The 23,445-nt window shown below is 41.8% G+C and overlaps 1 protein-coding gene across 2 annotated transcripts; it reads right to left on the bottom strand.

The window, feature by feature from the left end:
- Positions 1–323: 323 nt before the first annotated feature.
- On the bottom strand, positions 324–22,983 carry LOC108672717 (ubinuclein-1). 2 transcript variants are annotated; one of them, XM_018160437.2, is made up of 20 exons: positions 22,728–22,983; positions 19,782–19,901; positions 19,196–19,303; positions 18,441–18,581; positions 17,422–17,517; positions 16,559–16,796; positions 15,009–15,326; positions 14,769–14,863; positions 14,288–14,512; positions 13,414–13,508; positions 12,806–12,964; positions 11,875–11,955; positions 10,038–10,073; positions 7,523–7,612; positions 6,774–6,962; positions 4,923–6,490; positions 3,081–4,257; positions 2,694–2,829; positions 796–906; positions 324–677 (listed from the first exon to the last, which is right to left on the bottom strand). In XM_018160437.2, exons 1-20 carry the CDS (start codon positions 22,890–22,892, stop codon positions 615–617), a joined length of 5,211 nt encoding a protein of 1,736 aa, XP_018015926.1. In that variant the 5' UTR covers positions 22,893–22,983; the 3' UTR covers positions 324–614. The 2 variants fall into 2 exon arrangements, with proteins under 2 accessions (XP_018015926.1, XP_018015927.1); XM_018160438.2 differs by lacking the exon at positions 10,038–10,073.
- Between the last annotated feature and the right edge of the window lie 462 nt (positions 22,984–23,445).

Here is a 23,445-nt window from a genome sequence, read left to right as displayed (position 1 = left end):
GAAGAAAAATAGCTTTTCTTATTTTGAAACTAAAGTTCAATGTAAATTCTATTAGCTCTGTAAAACTGGGGTTTGAAAAGGTCCTTACTTGATAAGCATAAAGTGACTTTATTATTCTTGTAGGGATTCGAGATGACAAGATCCTGAAATTGCAGAAACTATCATGCGCGGGCAACGCTTAGCTTAACCTGCAAGTATCACTATAATTTAGGCAAAATCCAGGAAGAGTTGAAATTCATATTTTATTGAGAAGAATCACTTGCAAAAAAATTAAATATAAAATACAAAGAAAATTAGGCAAAAGCCATCACAACATACATCCGATGAAAGAATTTGATCAAGTTCTTCAAAAAAAAAGGCAGCGTTTAGATATTACCATACAGAACAATTTTGTTAAACGCTGACAATTACCATTTTTTGCATAGAAACGAACGCGACTCGAAATTCGATAAAATAAACAGCGTTCGTTAAATTGTTAGTACAGCAAACTAAGTGCTGTGAAACAATTGACCGCGCAGAAAAAATATCTAGATGTAGGAAATTGGCAGCAGATTATGACTATCACAGCAGCTTAACAACGTAAAACGAGTCCAAACATTTTGTGAGGGTGGAGTCTACCTCTTCTGTCGCGGCTTGGAGCTGCTGGTGCTGGTGCCGTGACTCTTGCGGTACGTTGTCTGTAATATAATTAACTTGTGAGCCCATCAGCAGTTAAGTTCAAGCGTTGATTGTTCTGATAATGGCTATTGAAATACAATACTCAGGGATGTGTATGTAAAGAAATAAGAGACACACCTGCAAGTGAGAAGGGACAGCGCCCGTAGCTGAGGAGCGATGCTGCGTCGGTGCGAGGCGGGTCGCTGAGTACAGGTCCAGTGGCGCTCCGGAGATGTAAGCTGGTCCCAGCTGCGAGTGATATGCATATAAAATTTAGTAAAAGTAAAATTTCTTCTCATGACAATTAAATAACACCAACACCATAGGGTCAAGAGTCTGAGGAGCGATAGTGCATATGAGATCTTCTAAATCGGTGCTAGATGCTAGGTATTTCAGCGTGATAGTCTCTTGCAATAATCGTTTCGCGCATATTTCTATCCTTCTCAAAACCGGGCCGTACAAATTCCAGCAGATAATCCAAACTCTCTTCGTACATCCTTAAAAAGTTCCTGTAGTCTTGTCGTTAGGGATCCCGCAAAAAATGCAATAAATGTTGATGATAAAATGTGTTTCTCAGTTTGTATCACTCCATGCACCACCGCCGTTTTCTGTTCGTTTTTCAGCTCAAGAGCAACCAATGTTAAGGAGAGGAAGGCCAAATCCGTATTGCTCACCATATAAGTCAACACAACAGCTCAAAGAACAACAACAAGCGACGAGCGGCAAGTGATGAGAGGGAAGGTTTTGATCAAAGAGAGTGAACGTGAAAAAGGTTGATTGAAGCGCGCCTTCAAATCAGTTGATTGGAGCTTTTGATCAAGCCGCTTGATCTTTCAGGGGCACCTTTAAAGATTTGTCTACGTGTCAATGAGAGGTTTCAGATGTGATGCTGAGGGCGGTTGAGTAGCACGGATGCAGTGCTTTGTGTGGTATGATTGTTGAGAGTGGGCAATCTCAAGCAGGACTGCCAAATAACAAGACTGAACATATGCATTTTTTATATACTAGTGCAAGAGCTTCTTTACTTTGTCCGACTGTTCTTGGCCCAAATGGTATTAATGTCTGGAAACGCATGAAATTTCGGTGTAATTAAATAGTGATGATGTTGAATCTGAAGCTGAACGTAGTACATACTCAATCGAGGCACCATGATCAAGCAACGCATTATAACGATAAATTACTTCTGGATAGAAAAACCGGAAATCGGCGATATGAAAGGTCACCTGAAAGCAATATTGGCATCGCCCATTCACGAGAATTAGGCTGATACAGCCATGAGGGTAACTTGCTTATGCAGAAGACGTGTAGGTCCTCCACTAAATGAAGTCAAACAGGAAATGTAATGAGGCCAATCCGCCACAAGGCGACTGAACAGAGGAGGCATCAACGAAATTCTCTGAAGAAAGGCTTCGTTCGAGTTAAAACGGGAACAAAATTTAGCCGTTGAGTCTGTGTCCAGCGTGGTAACGATAGCGGGAGAAAACATTCGCAATGTATAACAGAAAACATTAGCAATTTAGAAGAGAAATTTTATATCTATCCCATTCAAAGACGAGTTTCAGGAAAATTGAGTTTCATGCAGCATTTCTAGGATTTTCAAAAAGGATCACAAGTAAATATCATCAAAAGAGAATTCGTAGATAAGTGAAATTTTCTCAAGTGATTAACCAAATCAACGCATTGCAAGCAATAAGACGAGATAGTTAATAAGATTCCTGTAGATTATTTGAGATACCGTACTTTGTGCCAGTGGTGGCTGCGCAAGAGTTGAGCTCTCATGGACATTGTACAGCCCAGCGCGACTGAAGGCGTTCATGCAAATCACACCCTTACCACGCCAGTAGAATATTCGTTTTAAAGCCTAGTCAATACATTTTCAGATGGCACACGGCGTTGAAGTAATGTCGATTATTAGCTGAATATACGAAATAAGACCTTAAAATAAACACGTAATCATCTGTGATTAAATGTTGGGTGTTTGTAAGATAAGGAATAGAAAAATGCTATATAAATAGGGTTCTTGTAATTCTACTGACTTTGTTTTGACTTTGATGAAGCTGCTGAGACGTTAGCGACCACATATCTTGCTGCTGCTGCTGCTGCAGCTGACGCGAATGTAGCAGCATTTCTTGTTGCTGCTGCAAGGCCATTAAGCCATAGCTGCTGTCGCCACTGTGGAGAGTGCAAAATAACACATTATAAGTAGGAATACAATATAAATATGCAATGACAATAGCAACACAGAACTCCAGATAACATCGGATATTGAGCTTGTGGATCAGCATAGACTGGTTGTCCGAGTTCAATTAATGCTTTAGCGGAAAACTTTTACTAAATCGTCAGCAGACTGTTACTTTCAATTATGAATCTGCGAGTGCAACAAAAGAATACAGCATATTACAAAAAAAGATGATGAGACTCACTCAGAGTTAGTTGACGTAGGAGCATTTGAGCGATGTTTGTCGTACGAGTAGTCTTTAGCAGCTGAGGTACTGACCCCGTTCTTGGCATAGCTGTCACCCTTCTGATATTGCTGCCCATAGGAACTGTAGCTGGAGGAACTTGAGAGATCCCTTGCATGAGTTACGTTTGCTCGTGAGGAAGAGGAAGCGTACGCCGCGCTGTTCGAGTCTTTCATAGCACCGTGCATCGAATGTTGGCTTGAAATAATCGCATGCGAATTCCCGGGTGAGTTGTTTATCGAGTTAGATTCTCGCCGCGAACTGTGCGCAGAAGTCGCTGGAGAGGAGGAAGTGGCGAGCGTTGCTATGGAGTACGGGTGCTTGGGTGCCCGAGTAGGCGACGCTTGGATATTGGAGTGAGAAACAGTCAGATCCGAAGGGGGCTGGCGGCTCGAAAATGTAAATTTATCAGAAGAGGGACTGTCACCAAGAGACGACGTATCAGAGTCACTTGCAGAGCGTGGAACTGTAACAAGATCGCCAACTGAACTGAAAATGGTGCCGGGGCCTAGCCGTTGGATGCTCGAGGACTGCATTCGAGGTTCGTGGTAATGAGATGATGACTTGCGTTCTGTACCGTTATTGGAACTTGAAAGTTTGTCAGATTTAATGTGCTGCAATGAGTAGAAATCAGACATTGACTGAGCACCGGATAAGTCGAACTGAGTGCTGGGAGGAGCCTGAACGCCAGGAAAAGATCGGAAATCATGCGTGCTATTAGAATGCGTTTCCCTTGAGCTCGTAACATGAGGTGCAGTAAATGAAGGTTTGCTAGAGGACTGTGATTTCCTGGGAGAGTTGTCTTTCCTTGAAGGGCTTGTTGAAGGTTTGAGAGACTGCGTGCCTGATATGGCAAAGTTACTTCTGTCGTAAGCAATGTCCTGAGCAGATTCAACGGTCACCTTGTTAGCCGAAGCAGCTGCCATTGGAGCAACAGATGTCGAGCTTGTGTTAGTTATGGGGTAAGCTGTTGCTGATGAATGCGGTTCATATGATATTGAAGTCTTCATCATCTCACTTGTCTTCGATTGTGCCCTAATTCGTTGATCCTTTTCGACATGCTGAGAGGAAAGCTTCTTCGTATTTGATTGAATAAATTTATCTCCCTCGCTGATGAGCGAACCAGATTTTTCAGGAACTGCACAAACCAGGTAACTAGAAGTTAGAATTAAGAACAATTATGGCATACGTGGAAATACATATTTGTATCTGAAGGAAATATTTTTAGTAGGCTTCTTGACAATTAGCAGCATCCTTTCTGACATAACTTACAAAATGTCTTGATATAAAAGGAGACTCAGAATCTTGAAAGTAAAGTGGAAGCATTTAAAAGCAAATGAAATACCATGCATGATGAAAGCAAAATTTCTAGTCATGCGAAACTCATTTTGCTGGTAAAATTGACCAACTATCAAACTTGTTGAAATTGGTATGAAAGAAGTGAAGAGTGGCATGAAGTGCGATGTCAGTAACGAGGTTCAGAGCGAGGTGGACAGAAATGTTAACAGCGAGGGGGTAAACAGTGTGGTGATGTGCGAGGTCTCGAGTGAGGTGATGTGCGAGGTGATGTGCGAGGTCTCGAGTGAGGTGATGTGCGAGGTCTCGAGTGAGGTGATGTGCGAGGTCTCGAGTGAGGTGATGTGCGAGGTCTCCAGTGAGGTGATGTGCGAGGTCTCGAGTGAGGTGATGTGCGACGTCATGAGCCAGGTCATGAATAAGGTGGTGAGCGAGGTTATGAGTGGGGTCATGAATAAGATGATGACTGAGAGGATAAGAGAGTTCATAAGTGCGATGGAAAGTTACCTTGCGCGTGCTGGGGCGGCGCAGTACAGGTTGACCCTCTAGGAGGAGAGTCTCTTTGCTGCTTCTGCTTCGATATGAGCAGCAACTCATTCATGACGTCATCGATCTCTTCTTCTAATCGTGATGGCTTACCGATGTTGCCAGAGTCAATCAGTTCATCCTGCAGGACTTTAATTGGAGGATTCGTGGTGTTACTGGTCGTGGGATCAGATGATACATTAGATAATTTGCTGGTGACACTAGAATTATTCGTCTGCGAAGAGTTACGAGCGCTTGTGGAGAGACCTTGAGGAGAGCAGGATGGTCTCATGGCTGCAACAGAAGACTTTGTTGGAGGGCTAGTGTGAACTTTTGGGTGGATGGTGGGCATTGAGTTGTGGGCAGCAGGAGCACCGGAAAATGCAATTGAAGAGCTAGAAGAAACAATATTAGGAGCCACATGGTGAACAGTTGCGGCAACAGATGGCAGAGTTGCGGCAGACATGTTTTTCGTCGGGGATTTGGTCAGCTCAGTCGAGGCACTTGGGAGTTCGGCAGGAACATTTTGAACATTTTTAGATTTCGACGAAAAGTTTTCGGGTTTTTCATCGTCACTAGACAAGTCAATGATCTGTTCTGTTGCGCGGGTCGTGTCTCCGAGAGAACTTCTGTAAATCGTACCAGGAACTAGAGTTTGTGGGCGCTCAAACGATGGTTCGAGTCCGTCGATCCTGTTAATTGCTGCAACATTTTTGACGGTTACCCCGTGACCTTTCTCTTGAGTGTGCACATTATGATTGGATTTTTGGCCGGTTAAAGCGTTGGTATTACTAAAAGTAGGTAAAGATTCTATTGAAGGCTTTACAGACGACTTTGCACCAGAACCTGATGAGAATCTAACACCAAGTTTGGCATTATCATCTGAGTTCATGGACGATGGAACAGACGCAGGCTTGCCAGTCAGATTAGCAGAAGCAGTTGAAAATGAAGCAGTACTATTGTTCACCGACGAGGAATAGGAAGACAACGAAGTTGTGACATGATGCGAGCGATCTGAGCCATGCCCGTCGCTTTGACGCTCACAAAACGCTGGATTTTTTCCTTCTATTGGCAATTTAGAATCGCTAGATTTATTAGATGCCGACGAAATTACAACTTCTTTTGAACGGGAAGTAGATGAAGAGTCTTGAGATTTAAGATGCAACGGATCGTTAATTGGTGCCGCAGTCTTCCCACTGCTAGTCTTCGTACTTGCAATACTTGCATCAGGAGCCACATTGGAGTTACTCAATGAAGGCTTGCTATGACTGGCCTCAGTGACGAGACTAGATTGAGAGGCAGGCAAAGCTGTGGATGTTCGGCTGAGTGGCGCGTTCACCTCTGCACTGAGTGATGGAGCAGCGGCATGCGGCGTATCATGGCTACGACCATAAGCATTCTTGTGGTCTGTATCTGAAGAGGCGGACACCAGGCCATCTTTTGGAGCAGTCGAAGAGGAAACTTTGACTTCAGAGCTAACGACTACTGAAGATTGAGCAGAAGCAGCCACTGATTTCTTCGAAGGCTTTGAACAGTAATCAGCACCGTGTCTTTTGAAAAAAAAAAAGATTTAACTAAATATGCCAGTTGCAAGAAATAATTAGATAGTTAGTTATCGTGCATTCATGGCCTGGAACATATTGATCTACTTTCACTTTTCAGGCATTGAGAGATTGAAAGCCACAAGTTATAAGTTGCATCATTCATTCTTTCTTATCAACAACCCTACTGAATCAATTAAAAGTAAATTAAATCATAGAAAGAACGAGATTTTTGAGGGTTTAGAGTGGAGTGGTGTGCAGAGTGGAGGCCACTCGCTGGTGCAAGACTCACGTGATGCTGGCATGTGCAGGCGCGCTCTGCCTGTACAGTTGGCGCGTGGTGACCCAGCCTCGTGGCCACAGAGTGCGCACGTCGCCCTCCAGGAAGCTCACCAGGAACTCCTGCGCCGTCTCGGCCGTCTTGCGGGGCAGCGTCTCCCACGCCGCCACACGCGCCTCTACCGCAGCCAGCAGCTCAGCGCTATGCAAACATACGTAACGTAACACTTTGATGTTGATCTAAAACATTTATCTTCAGTATAACGCATCAGCACACGGAAAACTTTGATGTTGCTCAAACACATTTAACATCAGCATGATGCAGCAACACATGGAACACTTTGATGTTGCTTCATACCGTAATAACCGTATAGCAACAACACAAAGCACAGGCAATAAGCCAGCGGAGGAACACGGAATTTCCAGCACCCGGATTTGATTAAGAGTGACACAAGATATCAATTTAATTTACAAAATACGAGCTGCTGCTCCGGCAATCAACCTTAGCGGGATTGATACAACAAAGAAAATGAAGGTATCGGTAGAACAATCATGGCCCCGACAACCTTCCTTCACAAGGCTGGCCAGGTCCATACTTCTCGTAGATGATGAGACGGTTGTCGTCCTATCTATACTACGCACGTGTAGGCCGAGGTCAACCTCGAGGAGCACTCGAAATAGGCAATACTACTGTAGAACAAAGTAATATGCTAAAAAATATATAAAAATTTTAGAATTAAACAACATATCACGAAGGCTCACTTTGACTCTGCCGAGAAGACGAAGTGTTTCTTGGGCATTTTTATCTTTTTCTTTTCGTCTGGGGGAAGAGGAAGGTCTACTTCTGTGCCCCTGCAAAAAAATTTCATGTCAGTTTAAATTGAAAACAAACAATATCGTAAAAATTATAGTAAAGGGCTTTCAAAGCAAGTTAGCTTTTGGAAACGGTCACAGACTACACCCTTTAATAGCGCCTGGCATTCGCACAAGCAGATGTGCGCTTGCAAAGCAAGCAGCGGAATAGAGGAATAGAAATAAATGGATGAGAAAGAATGAAAAAAATTTAGAAATATGGCATGGCTAAAAAGGAAATAAAAGGAAAATTTATACACTCACGTGGTTACAACGCTTCAAACCAGAACCCGAGAGTGAAAACACGACAGGAAAATTCATCGTAAAACAAGATGACGCCCGTGAAGCAGTGACAGCAGTCATCATGCAACATTATTTACAATATTTGCGAGACACACGTTCCCAGCGCACACCGATATATACGCGCTGTTGTATTACACAGCGTATGATAGTATAATGTACAGCAGCAACAGCAGCCTCTTATGCACAACATAAGCATATAATATATGAAGGTGCGATAGGTAATAAAAAGACGCACACACACAAGCACAATCTCCATCCAGTGGCTACACCACACTCCAACACTTGGAACTACCAAGACGAAGACCGTGCCGGAGTTGACAGCCATCAAGGAAGCCAGTTTCAGCGTGAAACCTTCAGCCCCCTCAAAATACTAGAGTTTTAACGAAGCTCGTCTCACAACTATAACGTTATCACATTATTAATGCGTTATCCATGATTAATCTATTTCCCTAAAAAACAATACACGATACTAAATATTTTCTAGTAATCCCGTAGATATCCATGAAGTGACTAGGAAGGGAAAGGCAGATGGATACCTGGTGCTCACAATAATGGATTTATTCACAATTTGCATGTTAATTTGACACGGGCACGCTAGACTTTAGAAGGCTAAAATAAATTCATGAATGATCCGTATTGTTTTGTTAGCCGATATTAATAAAATAAAAAGGCTAAAAACAATTTCAAGTAACGAGCATCGGCACACAGACTGCGGCACCAGCATGTACCAGTGCTAAACACTTTAGCTTTGCTGATAACTTTTATTGTTAGTCGCATACAAGTGATGATTGAAAATATATTCATTTTCAATGGGTAGGGGAAAATATTTAATTTTCAACCCATTGAAAATGTATATATTTTCAATCATCACTTGTATGCGACTAACAATAAAAGTTATCAACAAAGCTAAAGTTAACTAAATACAGATGTAAGCAGTAACAGGATATTACCTCATAACAATATCAGTTGCCAGTTCGAGGCTACTAGTAACCGAAGTTGACCAAACCCACATCAGGGCATTCAGACATCGAAGTTCGGTTGCAACTTAAACAACAATATGTCCGTACAATAACTTTCTCGACAATTTATTAGGTAATCAACGCCGCGAAAACTTTTGACCAGTGGACGATGTTCGAGACTTGCACCGGATGAGAAAACAAATTAATTCACAAATTCTGAAGATTGTTCATCGCAGCAAATGACAATTTCAACGTACATTTCCCTAAGATGAATGATGCAACATACAAAAAATGATGCAAAAATTATAGATGATTTAGCTAAGCAGTTCTATACAGGCATGATTTTTACACACCAATTTTAGATCTAGCAAAATACCACGAAAACAAAGGGAGGAGCTCGAATTGATTGTAACAGATCAGCTCTATGGTCTTGGAAAGATAACATGAGGAGCAAATTAAAACCATGCGGTAAATGCATATGTTCACTCATTTTGTACTGCGTTAGCCGGCAAGTGATTACAGATTTTTTTTCTAATTAATTAATTGCTACTCTGACAGGTTTAACTTGTAGGACACTCAGGATAAAGCTTTTATCTAAAAAAAGTGTTATTGATATTGCTTTCATTACCACGAATATTTATGCGTGTGGACTGTGCAGTTCTCAAACTACTCCAACAGAAGAAGAATTTGTGTAATATTTTGTTTGAATGGATCTTCTATACGCATAATAAAAGTAATAATTCGTTCTTAAGACTTCTCGACGTTAGCATTTGAAATAATTGCAGCGTGCAGGAAACCTCATCACCGGGCTGGTTCAGAATGAGAAGTTTCTCGTTTATTTACCGTCAAAGAAACATAAGTCGTCACTCAGCGGCTACTGCACTTAACTCGCCGCTCGTCAATAAGAACCATATAATACTGGTCAAAATTACCATTTGTAGGGATCGATTACCATAAAACAAATAAAAAGCTTTTTTGATCGCAATGAAAAGTTGAGGCTAAGTTTTGTTTGCGAATTATATAGTTTCTATTGAAGGCCGGCGCCATAAGTGCTGTGGCGACATTAGTGACATTGACGGTAGCTGAAAACAAGGTAAGGCCAAGGCATGAAACCAGACCCAGGAGTATGGGAACACACGCAGCCACTGAGGGCTCTGGCTCACCAGAAATGGTGATAGAGATGCGAGTAGAGCTCGGGGCTGTGGGAACAAAGTAAATGATTAACTTTGATGCCTGGGCTGGGCACAAAACATCAGAAGCTACTCATCGTACGAGCACAACACAATAAAAAAACAGCCACCGTCATTTTCAAATCTCGAACTTTTAAATTCCTTTAAACGCAGATAACGAAGGATTGCGTCTGTATTCAATAGGCATGGTCTCCGATGAGTTCAGAGTAATGAAAAGAATTTTTTTCACAGACCACTTGTCTGAAGTAGCGTCGCAGTAACACTTCACTGCAGAATGCGCTTTAATGAGCACGACATCTTTATTCACGCAGGGAACGTCAAATTTCTCTCATATTGGTGACCGTTTAAGCCCCAAGTGGTACCCTTTAATTCACTGCAAATTTTCGACCATAGGACTTTCTGCTTATTACAACTATTTCTTCAAAGTTTACATCCTACATAGACCTCATTTTAGTTCAAAAACGACGGAAAATAACGGAGACACAAACTCGGTTACTACTTCCTATGTTTCAACAAAACTCGGACGACGAACGATACCGTACGTTCATAGGGAAATGTTTTCTACAAGCTCCAATTTTCCAAGTAATTTTTTCTCCATAAGACGGCAAAAAGTGTCTTGATATATCGACTAATGAAGCGCATGCTTGGCAGCATAGGTGTGGCTGGACAAGTTTGTCTTGTCAAATCAGAACCCAAGCTGGAACTCAATTCAAACCCGCTATTTCACCGGAACCGACGCTTCATGGAACACGTTGTCTTTCGAATTGAGTGTGAGATAAACGGGGACCATGAAATTTTCATTCAACAATCTTTTCAACAACAAATTGCCAAACAACAACAAATTGCCAAACATTGCCAAAATACATTAATTTCGTATTCCAATCATTTACGTCCTTCACATGTGACTAATGTTTGAAGATATTGTATTGGTCCAGAGGTCATAAGGAGTTTTCACCTCGTATTGGTATACACGTACAATGTGAAAGCATTGACAGCGTAATTATTATTATAGGGCGACACCTCGTAACCTGCCACACCACCAAGTGCGCGCAAGCTTCGTAAATATCAGTGGTTATGAAGATACCAATCTGACTACGCGACGAACAACAATTTTGCAAGTCGTAAGTTACGTACTGCGTAAAAGAGGATATGCACAAGCAAGTATACTCTCTTAATATTAATAGCCAGGATGACAGTACTGCTTCCAAACGGCACACTCATTCATTTGTTTTTTTACAAAAATTATATTTTCTTGAGCTGTAGGTACATCCATATATTGTACTATTACATTAATAACTTTTTTCAATGGAATAGACCCCAGAAGATCTCAAATTTTGGCTCCTAATTAATGAAGTCCAAATAATTTACTATCCCCTGGGTATGAGAAAGTAGGTAGCAGATTAAAAAAAAAGACCAGTAAACGGCAAACGATTAACGTTTGTCTTCTCAAACATTTCATGGCTGATCAGCATACTGATGCGTCACTTTAACAACCCAGCTAATCAAAATAACTAGCACCCATTCGCTGACGCAACTAAAATTTGCAGATTCTACTCGATTAATAGAACTTAAAGTTCTGACATTCTTATTTAATTTTGAGGTCCGTTGGATAAGTTACCTATACAATGTCTGAAACAAATGATGATCACTGAACACTTCAGGTGATCTTTAAATTTTCCTGAACCGATGCTCTTTCAATTCGAAGAAGAAAAAATGCAAAAATGAATCCAGGAAGAATAATCATAGCTAAGTTGAAACCATTAATCAACTGTTGGAAACAAGGTATAGTTTATGAGAGGCAATGACTTACTGAATCTGCGCTGCGATCCTGCACTGCTCAGCGAACGCCTCTACCAGGGGCGGCATCTCCCGCTCGATCGCCTGCTTCAGCCTGATGAAAAAATTCCATTATAACGAATTGTACCAGATTATGCCATGATACAAAAACCTCATGATGCATTATATGTAATATATAACCCTTGAATTCATAAATCAGATCATACCAATTTATACCATCACACTCAAACAACACCCATACACATTCGCGCTTCCGATTATGTAAAATTATTAGACAAATCAAAGCTCGTACATTATTCACACAGCGGATTATCCTTGTATAATTGAAAGGGCAAGCAAATTATTCATGTAACTAATAAATGCGGTCATCCTTCTGAAGTACTGTAAGCACAATGCATCCAAGTTTCATCCATGGGACCACCACATGCTTTTTTATAAGATTTTCTCCTCGATTCTTGTAATTTCATTCCTAGTGACATAAGTTGCCGTAGTGAACATAATCTCTCGTCTCGTCCTTTGAGCACGATAACTAATTTTTTAAGTTGAATTGTTATTAAACATTGAGCAGCAGCAGCAGCAGCAGCAGCAAGTAACATGTGAAGCATGTGCTCCAAATGCTGTCGGCCTGCTTGCGGTTGGAGCGCGGCCCGGATACGGGCCCAAATCGACAGCAAATCTCTCCCCGTCCCCCGAAAGGGGGACCCGAAGCCCATGTTTTTTGGTGCTGCCGGCCTGCGGCTCCCCACGTGTGGTCGGCGTCTCTGTTGCTACTATGGGTGACCTTTGGTCGGACCCTGTAAACGCTGCAGGGCTGCTGGCCCGCTGGGGCGACCGACTTGGCTGGCCCCAGAACTGGGTCTAGGCCCCGCCTCGCGCCATGAAGCGAGGCGGGGAGGGTCAACAACAACAACAACAACAACAACAACAACATGTGAAGCAAGTACCTCATTAAGGGCAGCGCCACTTTGTTCTCGTTGAGATGATGCAGCATTTGCTTGGCCCGCTTGACGAGAGTCTGGGCGCCACAGGGCAAGTGTTGCGACAGATGCTGGTACACTTGCGTCTTCTTACGACACCCTTTCTCTTGAAGCTTCGTTTCGATGCTGAAAATACAGTGAACTCTTTGGTATTGATGATCGAACATCATCGCTAAACATGCTTTGATCTTCTCTAGAACTGCCGTAGTACATTTTTTGGCATCTCATAAATTTTTTTCAGTGAATGGGAAGCGGAAATTCGTCACGACTCAAAGTTTAAAGTCCAGGTAAGACGCTGTGTCCATAACTCGGTGTATAATAATGTGCAGCAAATTATCTAGAATATTTTTCAATAATTATCCTGAGGCATTTGCCGTACTGGCCCTCACCTCAGCAGTAGTGACGTGCTGATGCTCTCACCTCAGCAGCAGTGACGTGCTGATGCTCTCACCTCAGCAGCAGTGACGTGCTGATGCTCTCACCTCAGCAGCAGTGACGTGCTGACGCTCTCACCTCAGCAGCAGTGACGTGCTGACGCTCTCACCTCAGCAGCAGTGACGTGCTGATGCTCTCACCTCAGCAGCAAGGTCTTGACGGGTTCAGTGAAGAACTTTTGACTGGATCTGCAGGCAGTAGCGCGCTGTCCCTCGAGCTTCAGTTCTTCAATGACCTGCAGAATAATTTTTACAGCTTACAACAATAACATCAATAAAATAATAATTCATGTGAAAAATAACGCTGCACTACGTAGCTCGATGGACACGCATGAGCTGCCAGCATTTGTGTTCGGTCTCACGAATCTGATGTTACAAAAAGAGGGTTATAAGCAATATCTCTCAGCGTCTCCAGATAGATCATGTCATGCAACCCGCTTGTGAAAACAAATTGAAACCGTAAATATTCAACAGAACAATTCTCACAAATAATATAGTATAATAACAATAGCAATCATTTACATCATACCGCTCGCAAGCCACAACACAATTTTGCGGAATTAAGATGAAATCACACATACACACATATCAGCTTTCCCCAATATACTCTATACAATTTCTAGCATCAAAACTAGTTTGGGAACTCAACTTCTGTGTCCATTACTTCATACCTAACATCCTAAGCATTGAACGCTCGTTTGAACGGACACCTGAAGATACCAATGTAAATGTTTAAACTAATTCACAGAAATGCTTTTGTTACGTGCGTGGAGCCTCAAGAAACAGTGGCAAGAGTGGCATGCTGATGATTAATTTGACTCAGGGGCCGTACTAGAAAAATTTGCTCAAATACACGAACGGCAGATTTCTTGCCGAGGATTGCTGGCTTTAGCTTGAAAAGCCGTCAAAAGCGGTTACTCCGCTGACGGATGTACAAAGTATTAATGATACTATGAGCTTTTGTATAGCGATGAAGCCAGACACTGTATGGGACAGCAGCACGCCTGTGACGGACCTGAATGAGATCGGGTGACAAATTTTCAGGGAGAGGCACAATTTTCTCCGAAGCGCCAACACTTGTAGGGGTAGAAGCGCAGGAAGAAGTGGGTGTAGGAGCTAGCGCAGCAGAAGTAGCTGTAGTAGTTAGAGCGGTAGTAGCAGCAGCAGAAGGAGGTGTAGAAGTAAGAGCGATAGCGGAGGCACTTGTAATACTGGAAGTAACTGCAGAAGATCCGATGTTCTGGAACAGAAAAAATTATCATTTTTGAGCAACAAGTAGTAATAATATTACATTTGATGAACAAAGGGCAAACGGCGTAACGAAATTCTACATAATTAATTATTTAATTAATTTGTTAAGTAGTTTGCTTACATCCGGAACTATCAGACTTGAGAACATAACACTATTTTAACCAAACTTCATTGGTTACCAAAGTGCGCCAATTTTTAAAAACAATTACACAAAAAGATGAATAGTTCAATGTTAGTGATTATACCTGGGACGCTACTGAAGCAACGTCGATTTCTTTCGCTTGATCAGCTGCTTTACTGGCTTCGGCATCACTGCTGCTGCTACTGCTGCTGTCATCACCTGAGTAGAATAAAAACATTATTTATCAAACATCATTATTATCCAATGAATTTCAGCCAAAAGAGTGACTTAAACTTCTGTGATTGCAGCAAACATCAACACGAGCATTCCACGAAGGTTACATCACAAATGCAAGACAACTTACTGCTCGACGAGGTCGAGTCGTCAGACGAGGAACTTGAAGACGAAGAGGACGAGTTACTGTCATCGTCATCAGCACTGGCATTTGAGTCAGCTTTGGAGGCTGCAGATTCAGATGTAGCAGGAGGCATTGTAGCAGTAGCAGGCATTGTAGCAGCAGCAGGCAATGTAGCAGTAGCAGAAGCAGGTGGTGTAGTAGTAGCAGCGGTAGGCGGTATAACAGAAGAGGCAGCCGGCAGAGAAGCAGGATGGCTTCTTTCATCAGAAGAACCAAATTTCTTGACCACAGACTCTATGCTGGCAGCGACGCTACTCTTGCTTTCTGAAATTTTTGAATGAAATGAAATGAAGAATAAATGAAGAATTTGGAATGAAATGAAATGAAGAATGAAGAATTTGGAATGAAATGAAATGAAGAATAAATGAAGAATTTGGAACGAAATGAATATGCCATTGACAGTCAATTTAGCCGCGGATGTCGAGTGAAAGCAAAGAAACAGACTGCAGTGACTTCAGTAAGACTGCAGTCATTTCAGTGCGAGTTGCAAGCTATTATTGAGAGGTTATCATCATGTGAGCCTTGCTGCCAACGATCGATGTTAAGGTTGAGGGCATTGTTCGCACTTTGGGAGCTTGAGTTCCTGCTGCAATTTCGCCAGATATCTGGAAGCACGTTCGAATTTACCTTCATTTATTGGATTCAAACTGTCGCTTTCCTATTCAATAGATTCTATCTGGTAAATTAATTCAATTGATATCGGAAATTTTCATAATAGAATTCTATGTTCAATTCCGATTCCAAATTTGCGATAGCCAATTATTCATGTAGATTCTTGCATTATGGTACCTTCAAATCTCATTAATGGACCGCAGGTACCTCATTTCAGCGGGCGAGACTTCAACTTCTGTGATTGCAGCAAACATCAACACCAGCATTTCATGAAAGTTACATCATAAAAGCAAGACAACTTACTGTTGTACAATACGGAACATTTTTTGTACAATCCGCCAGTAGCAAATGAACAGAGTTATTTAAGTTAAGACCGATAATCACTTCCATATTATTAGATCATGCCACTGTAACATCAAGAGAAATACTATCTTGTTATGTCATCAGGAGGAAATCGGACATTGCTTATCCATCGTTACTCAATTTCTATTCATTTACATTCAATCTATGGTTCTATTCAAGTTCTAACGACTATCTTAGCGTAGGCTTTGGTGCCCAAGAGTTTGATAAAGTAGGTAACTTACGCCAACCTATGATACTTAAGAACCTTTACGTACTTTAGAACCTTGATAGAAGTTTCAGAACTTACATAAATCAGAACCTGAACTCACGCTGCATTATCATTCATAACAAAGTTCGGAAATCCGTCCGTCCATTTCTTAGCGTCGGAACGCTCTCACTTCAGCGCAACGCACAATCGAACAAGGTGAAATTCTTTCTTTGACGGATAATACAATGGAAAACTAAGAAAATAGACTTTCAAATGCGAAGACGAATAGAAAATTTGATGTAAACGAAGTTCCAAAGCAACAAACATTACCAACCATTAGAAACAGGAGCAGAAGCAGGTACAGCAACAGAAGCAGCAGCCACAACAGGAGCTGTAGCAGGAGTCGGGTCAACAGAAGCCGTAGTAGCAGCAGGCACCACAGCAGCAGGGGGCGTGCTAGAGGCAGGGTCCTGGGACCTGACCTTGCTGATGTGTTTCTTGGCGTTCATCTTGGAGATGAGCTTACGCTGCTTGCGTAGCAGCTCGCCCTCGTCCAGCGCACCGTTGTGCACCTGCAATGTACTTTACGTGGTGAGTCTGTGGTGGTGAGTTTTGTCGTGAGTCTGTGGTGGTGAGTCTGTTGTAGTTGTGAATCTGTGGTGGTGAGTCTGTTATGGTGACCTCGTCATGGTATAGTACACCGTTCACTACCATCACTACATCAGCAAGAAGTAAGCAACAGCACAGTGCATCAGCTGGTCTTACTGAAGGCAGATGCACGGTAGGGACGCTGCAGCTTCTCCCGGGACCTTAGCGACGACTTGCATGCCGCGCAGCAGCGGCGGAATACAAAGGTACACTACACACTCTACACTACAGACTAACAACACGTACAATAATGAGCATTAATTTAACGATGTGGTGCTCCCATCATTAGATGCAAATATGCGCCAACATTAAGCGTTGTGTCATTAACACTGAGAATATTGAAAGCCTGCCAGTATTGAAATCAGTTATATTCAATTGCACACTAGCGGGTGCAGGGATTGCTACGTCCGTAAAACTTAACAAGAATAATGATGTAGGCTTGTCGTCGTATGCCCGTATGATACGGCATCGCTTGTACCACAATACCGCAAGCGCTGCTAGTACGTACCGAAAGCGCTACAGGCGTTTCAAGTATTGCTGTGAACGTACCTGGTTACTTCCATGTCTGTAGGTTTCATCGTCACTTCCTTCTTTCAACTTCTTCCCTTCTCCTGCAGTTTCTTCTTCATCTGAGTCGATGCAATTCTGCAGAATGTGGCAGGTTAGTGGCGAAAAGTAAAGTAATTGTGTATCAATGCACGTTATTATCGGAGCACGACGAGATCATTGATATTTTCAAGACCTACGTACGCGATGTCGATAAATATCCATAGAAAAAGAGTTGAAAAGTTCATTTTTATAATAACTATTAATGAATAGGTTATCGAAGACAACCAAAGAAACAATTGAATTCAGGGATACCTTGACGGCCATATTTTCAGCACGAACTATTCTGATAAGGGCTCATGCAATTATTAAGAGATTAGATAAGGACGCTAAAGAATCGGCCTGGTCGGGTCCAAGATAAGCAAACCGGATTCGCGGAAATCTATAACGGAAGAATTAAATTTTTGTATTCAAAATCAAAGTTGGAACACAAATAAGAACTGAAATAATAGATCTTAGGAACTTGAGAACAAAACGCAATGTTTATAGATAAATTAGAGAGAAGAAAAGTTCGTAATGCCCGTTATACAGCCAAGTCTGACCTTCCTCTTGGCGCACGGGCCAGTAACGCTCGTAACGCCCGTTATACGGCCAGGTCTCACCTTCCTCTTGACGCAGGTGTCAGTAACGCTCGTAACGCCCGTTATACGGCCAGGTCTCACCTTCCTCTTGACGCAGGTGTCAGTAACGCTCGTAACGCCCGTTATACGGCCAGGTCTCACCTTCCTCTTGACGCAGGTGTCAGTAACGCTCGTAACGCCCGTTATACGGCCAGGTCTCACCTTCCTCTTGACGCAGGTGTCAGTAACGCTCGTAACGCCCGTTATACGGCCAGGTCTCACCTTCCTCTTGACGCAGGTGTCAGTAACGCTCGTAACGCCCGTTATACGGCCAGGTCTCACCTTCCTCTTGACGCAGGTGTCAGTAACGCTCGTAACGCCCGTTATACGGCCAGGTCTCACCTTCCTCTTGGCACTGTGCTGCGGTGTGTTCGGCATGGAGTCGTCCTCTGACTCTGACAGCTCGCGGTAGCCCAGCTTGCCGGAGTTGATGTAGAAGCCGCCGTGCTTGGCCTCCTTGTTGCTGTCCATCACCTCGTCGTACTGCGCGGTATAGCATAACAATAAAAAATAATACGCGTACTGCGCGGTACAGCATAACAATAAAAAATAATACGCGTACTGCGCGGTACAGCATAACAATAAAAAATAATACGCGTACTGCGCGGTACAGCATAACAATAAAAAATAATACGCGTACTACACGGCATAATTGTAGATAATAAGTGCACTGCACGGCGTTAGCACATACAATAATAAGCATTAATTTAACGATGGGGTGCTCCCATCATTACATGCAAACATGTGTCAACATTTAGCGTTGATTCATTAACACCGAGAATACTGAAAGCCTGCCAGCATTAAAATCAGTAATTTTCAGTTTAAATATTGGTAGGACTATCAAAAACCTCATCCGTTAGATTATCGGTAGGACCGTGAGAAATCCCATCAAAAGACTACCGTATCGAAATTGCAGTGAAAACCCTTATCAGTACGACTATCGATACGTATCGATAAAACTGCAAAAAAAAAAACTTTCAGCAAGACAATTGATAATCTGTGAGTAAGACTATAGATAAGAGTTGATAAGACGCCCAGTAAGACTAAGCACGACTACCAGCCAGCAGACTTCCAGAAAAACCCATAGCAGTACTCACCGCGGCTGTGTTGTCAATAAAAGAATCGTTCTCATCATAACCTTCGCCTAAGGTTTTGAAGTCTCGTTCCTTAGTCTTCTTTCGCTTCTTCTTGGTAGCCACGTTACCCTGAGCAGAGAAAAACCATTACTACCACGCCTAACAGCTGCCAATTTAGTGCTTACACATTAATTAGTGAAGCAGAAATTAGATGGTTCCCACCAGCACGAGGACATGTTGCGCATATTCGATCAAAAATTGCATATTTACGGTAACTGTCACAGCACTCAGACACTCGAGCAATCCACCAATAGAAACAATTTATCGCAGAAACGATAATTTAATGTAAGGAATTTCGTAAATGATTTAGAAATCATCGCGATTTTTATTTTTATTACTAAAACACATGGAATTTGTTTTTATAACAGCATTGTGCATGTGCAGTGCTTTCACTGGGTTCAATGGGGGACCGCGAGCTAAGTGCTCAGACGACTAATATTTGCAGCACAAGAACATGACCAAATTACGCAATTCTCTTACTTATATAAACAAGAGCGAGGCCCAGATATTCCCCCAGTACACATAAAGACGTGGCACGTCAACTCACGTATTTTCTCTCGAGGCTCCTTGCGAGGGCCTGCAGGGCTTCGTCAGACTCATCGTCGCTTGGGTTGAATCTCGCCGAGCTGTCACCTCTGTTTCTGTCGTCAGCTGCGCGCTGCTGTTGCTGGGGGATAAAACAGTGGCTGTTTACAGCAGGGAAATACAAGCATGGTGCCGGCACGCTGCTGTTGCTGGGGGATGAAGCAGCGGCTGTTAACAGCAGGGAAATACAGGCTTTGTGCCGGCACGCTGCTGTTGCTGGGGGATGAAGCAGCGGCTGTTAACAGCAGGGAAATACAGGCTTTGTGCCGGCACGCTGCGCAGTTACTACTTGGCAACATAACTTTTACAGAAAAAAAACTGCATGCGGATCGCATCATATCAATAGTTCTGCACACGCCTAGACCAGCCCAAAAATACTGATAAATAATAACTCCGAATGTGTGCGGGTCAAATAAGGAAATGAATTAACAGAATTATACAAACTGCGAAACCGCAATAAAAAATCACACGAATTAAGGGGACCGGCTATCCTAAAATTTTCAATTTTGGCTTTTCCGGTTTTTGAGCTCATCTTAAAGCTGAAATTCTGCTCTTTCTCCCTTTTTAGCCGTTTTCTATGAATTTCACGTTTTCTATATATTTTTTCGAAAAATTCATACGAGCAAAATGTTCTTATATTTACATTTTGCATATGTATGCGAAGTTTCATGATGATCGGATAATAACTGTAGAAGTTTTTCCGGAGGGTAGCCGGTCCCCTTAACGGAGCTAAGAAGGAGGAAAAACCTCACATATGCAAGCAAGCATAAAGACCTAGGCATTATATTTAAATTCCAATCAGCAATATGTTCGATAATTAAAGTTTTGCGCCTCAGCAAGTTAGACGGATTTCGTGGCTGTACATTTTTCAATATTGTTCAACTAACTGAAAGTGTATTTTGCATACACGGAAATCGTAAATTGATATTCTTTGTCGGATTTATCAGGTTTAATATATTTCGCATCTGATTTACATTTGGGTAAATATGATCCACGTCTGATTTATTTCATTTAATCTGTTCCACGTCGGATTTATTGTTTAATATGATCCACGTCGGATTTATTCAGTTTTGTCTGTAACATGAAGGGTGATATGCTGATCAATTTACAACACCTCAGTTGATTAAAAAGATTCATTTATATTCACATTTATTTGCGAAAATCGTAATAGAAATCAATTCGGATCGTAATAGAAATCAATTCGGATCGTAAGAGAAATCAATTAATAAGAAGAAGTACCGTCTTTCAGCTTTAGAAAGTAATCGCACGTTGAAGTTACATCATTAAAATTGCCAATGATTGGGAAATAGAGGCAAGGCAGCGCGGGCAAATGTTGCAAACGTTTCTCCAGCACGCGGCCAGCAACGACCCTGGGCTATCGACCAGCTGGCAGCTGCGTCCGACAAACGTAGTATGTCAATGCCATACATGTTCACAAACACGCCTACAGTCTTAACTTATCATTAAGCTTGAACTCGACAGTAACACACGCCCACCGATCTCCACCATTGACAGGACTGAACGAGGCGTTCTTAGCACCGCCCACGCGAGTTTGGCAGACGCCCTCTCAGTTGTCCACTAGCAGGCGTCGAAGTAGCAGCTCCACTAACACGCCTCCCAACAAACCTCATAGTTGTCAACATCGGCTCATGCCACGTGAGGCAAAATATTTTTTTTTGTCAGTCAAAAAAATGAAGTAAAAAAAGAAGCCAGATAGATTTCTATTATATAGAAATTATTCAACATCAACCGATTAATTTTTTTTCCTTATAACAGTTAAAACATAAAAAATGACAAATGCGCATTTCACTCTAAAAATTACTCGGCTATCCCCGAAGATAAATTAGTTGCCTAAAACTAATCTCACGAGTTGCTTGTGTCAAACACATGGATGAGACAACCATGTTGGGGCTAGTGCAAGAAGCCACAGAAGTAATCAGATACTCACAACCGCATTTTTATTCAACATCGTCTACAGCAACGAAAAAAAAATAAAAATTTACCAGCGAAGTGGAACGCCGCCAAGCTTAAATGATATACAAAATTAAACACTGTAGGCAAGGAGCAAAAAAAAAATGCCGGTCCAGGCACAAGAAATTACATGAAAAATATATACAATTAAATAAATTAATAACGGCCGATAATTACAAAAATTGTATTTCCTTGAATACAAATTTAGGCGGCAAATTACCAAACGACTACCTACCAGCTATCTAGGCCTCAGATAATTTAGGTCATATCGTTCACGGTTTGTACGGTCGTCCTACCATGTTTCCTAAGTACCCCCTCTTCCTCTACCTCCCCTATCCCCCACTCAGTCATTTATACATATTTTACAATTTATATATTTAATATTGTATGTCTTTTAGTATAAAGCGATGTCTACATAGGAAAGTGGAAGTTTTTTCGACCGAGAAAGAGGAGTTTTTCAACGAATTATATGAGTTGTCACAGAAGACAGCAGTGGAAAATAGATGTAAAGAATATCGTAGAAGCTGCTGTTATGGCGGACACTGAAGAGACTCAGTGACTTGAAGGTACGCAAAATTTCTACATGTTCCTGTAGAATATCGTGAAACCAACATGCGTTCAGCGAGACGTCACGCTATGTTGGCGCTCACGTAGCTCCAGCTTATCAACTTTGCAATAGAGAACAATATTTTGTCATCAACTTAGCTATTGAATTTTCTCACGAACGAATGGTAATCAACACCACCATTGCATTGTAGAAACGCTGCTTGACATCACAATTCAACATAGATTGAAAGTAAACCGGTTAAGTAGAAACATCAGTTTATTCCTAATACTGGGAGAGACAATATAGACCTGCAACAATAAACACTTTAAGAGTTTTTATAAATGCATATACTATTCCACGCAGAATACTGATCTCGTTACTATTACTGACCATAAATTTTGCGAGAAGTTCTCCATAGTTGTACTCAGGGCAAGACTTCTCATTCGATTCAGGAAGATCAATTTTAATGCGGATGGCTTTCTTATACTTCATTTTCTTTTTATCTGTCTTCACTGAGCTCAACGAAGTGAGCTGAATTTTTTTCGGTTCGTCCATCTTGACAGCGCAATTATTAATTTCATCTGAGATATTCAGCGAACTGAACGGGAGCTAGTAACTCGTATATACACACTTCACCGCATCTGGCTTAATACTGAACTGTTTGAACATCTTGAAAATGTAGTGACATTGTGACACTCGGCTGACGGCGGTTTTACCTCAATACTCGAAACAGTCATGCGTTTATTTTTTTAATTAGAAGTACTTTACAGAGACCAGTTGCTTGGTTAACATGTATGAAAAGTTTCATTCATGGATTTATTTTCGAAACTTGGGAAAAATTACACGTGTGTATCGAATCTGAACGCCCATGGACCAAGCCATGCAAGCAAATTCTTTTAGAGATTCAATAATAACACTCATCTGTCATTAATTGTAATTGAGAGGTTTAAGCAAGGGGAATTGTCTGAAATTGTCTATAATAAATAATACGCAATCAAAATAAATAATTTATTGTAGATATAAATAAACATCAATCCTGATTATTGCTTCATCTCTATTAACAAAGACAAAATAAACTTAATAATAGACTCACAACTGTGTCGACTAT

Source organism: Hyalella azteca, unplaced genomic scaffold (genome assembly GCF_000764305.2).
Source record: "Hyalella azteca isolate HAZT.00-mixed unplaced genomic scaffold, Hazt_2.0.2 contig336, whole genome shotgun sequence".
NCBI classification, from domain to species: domain Eukaryota; kingdom Metazoa; phylum Arthropoda; class Malacostraca; order Amphipoda; family Hyalellidae; genus Hyalella; species Hyalella azteca.
The sequence above is the reverse complement of the archived record's forward strand: the minus strand, read 5'-3'. Positions and strand labels throughout refer to the sequence as shown.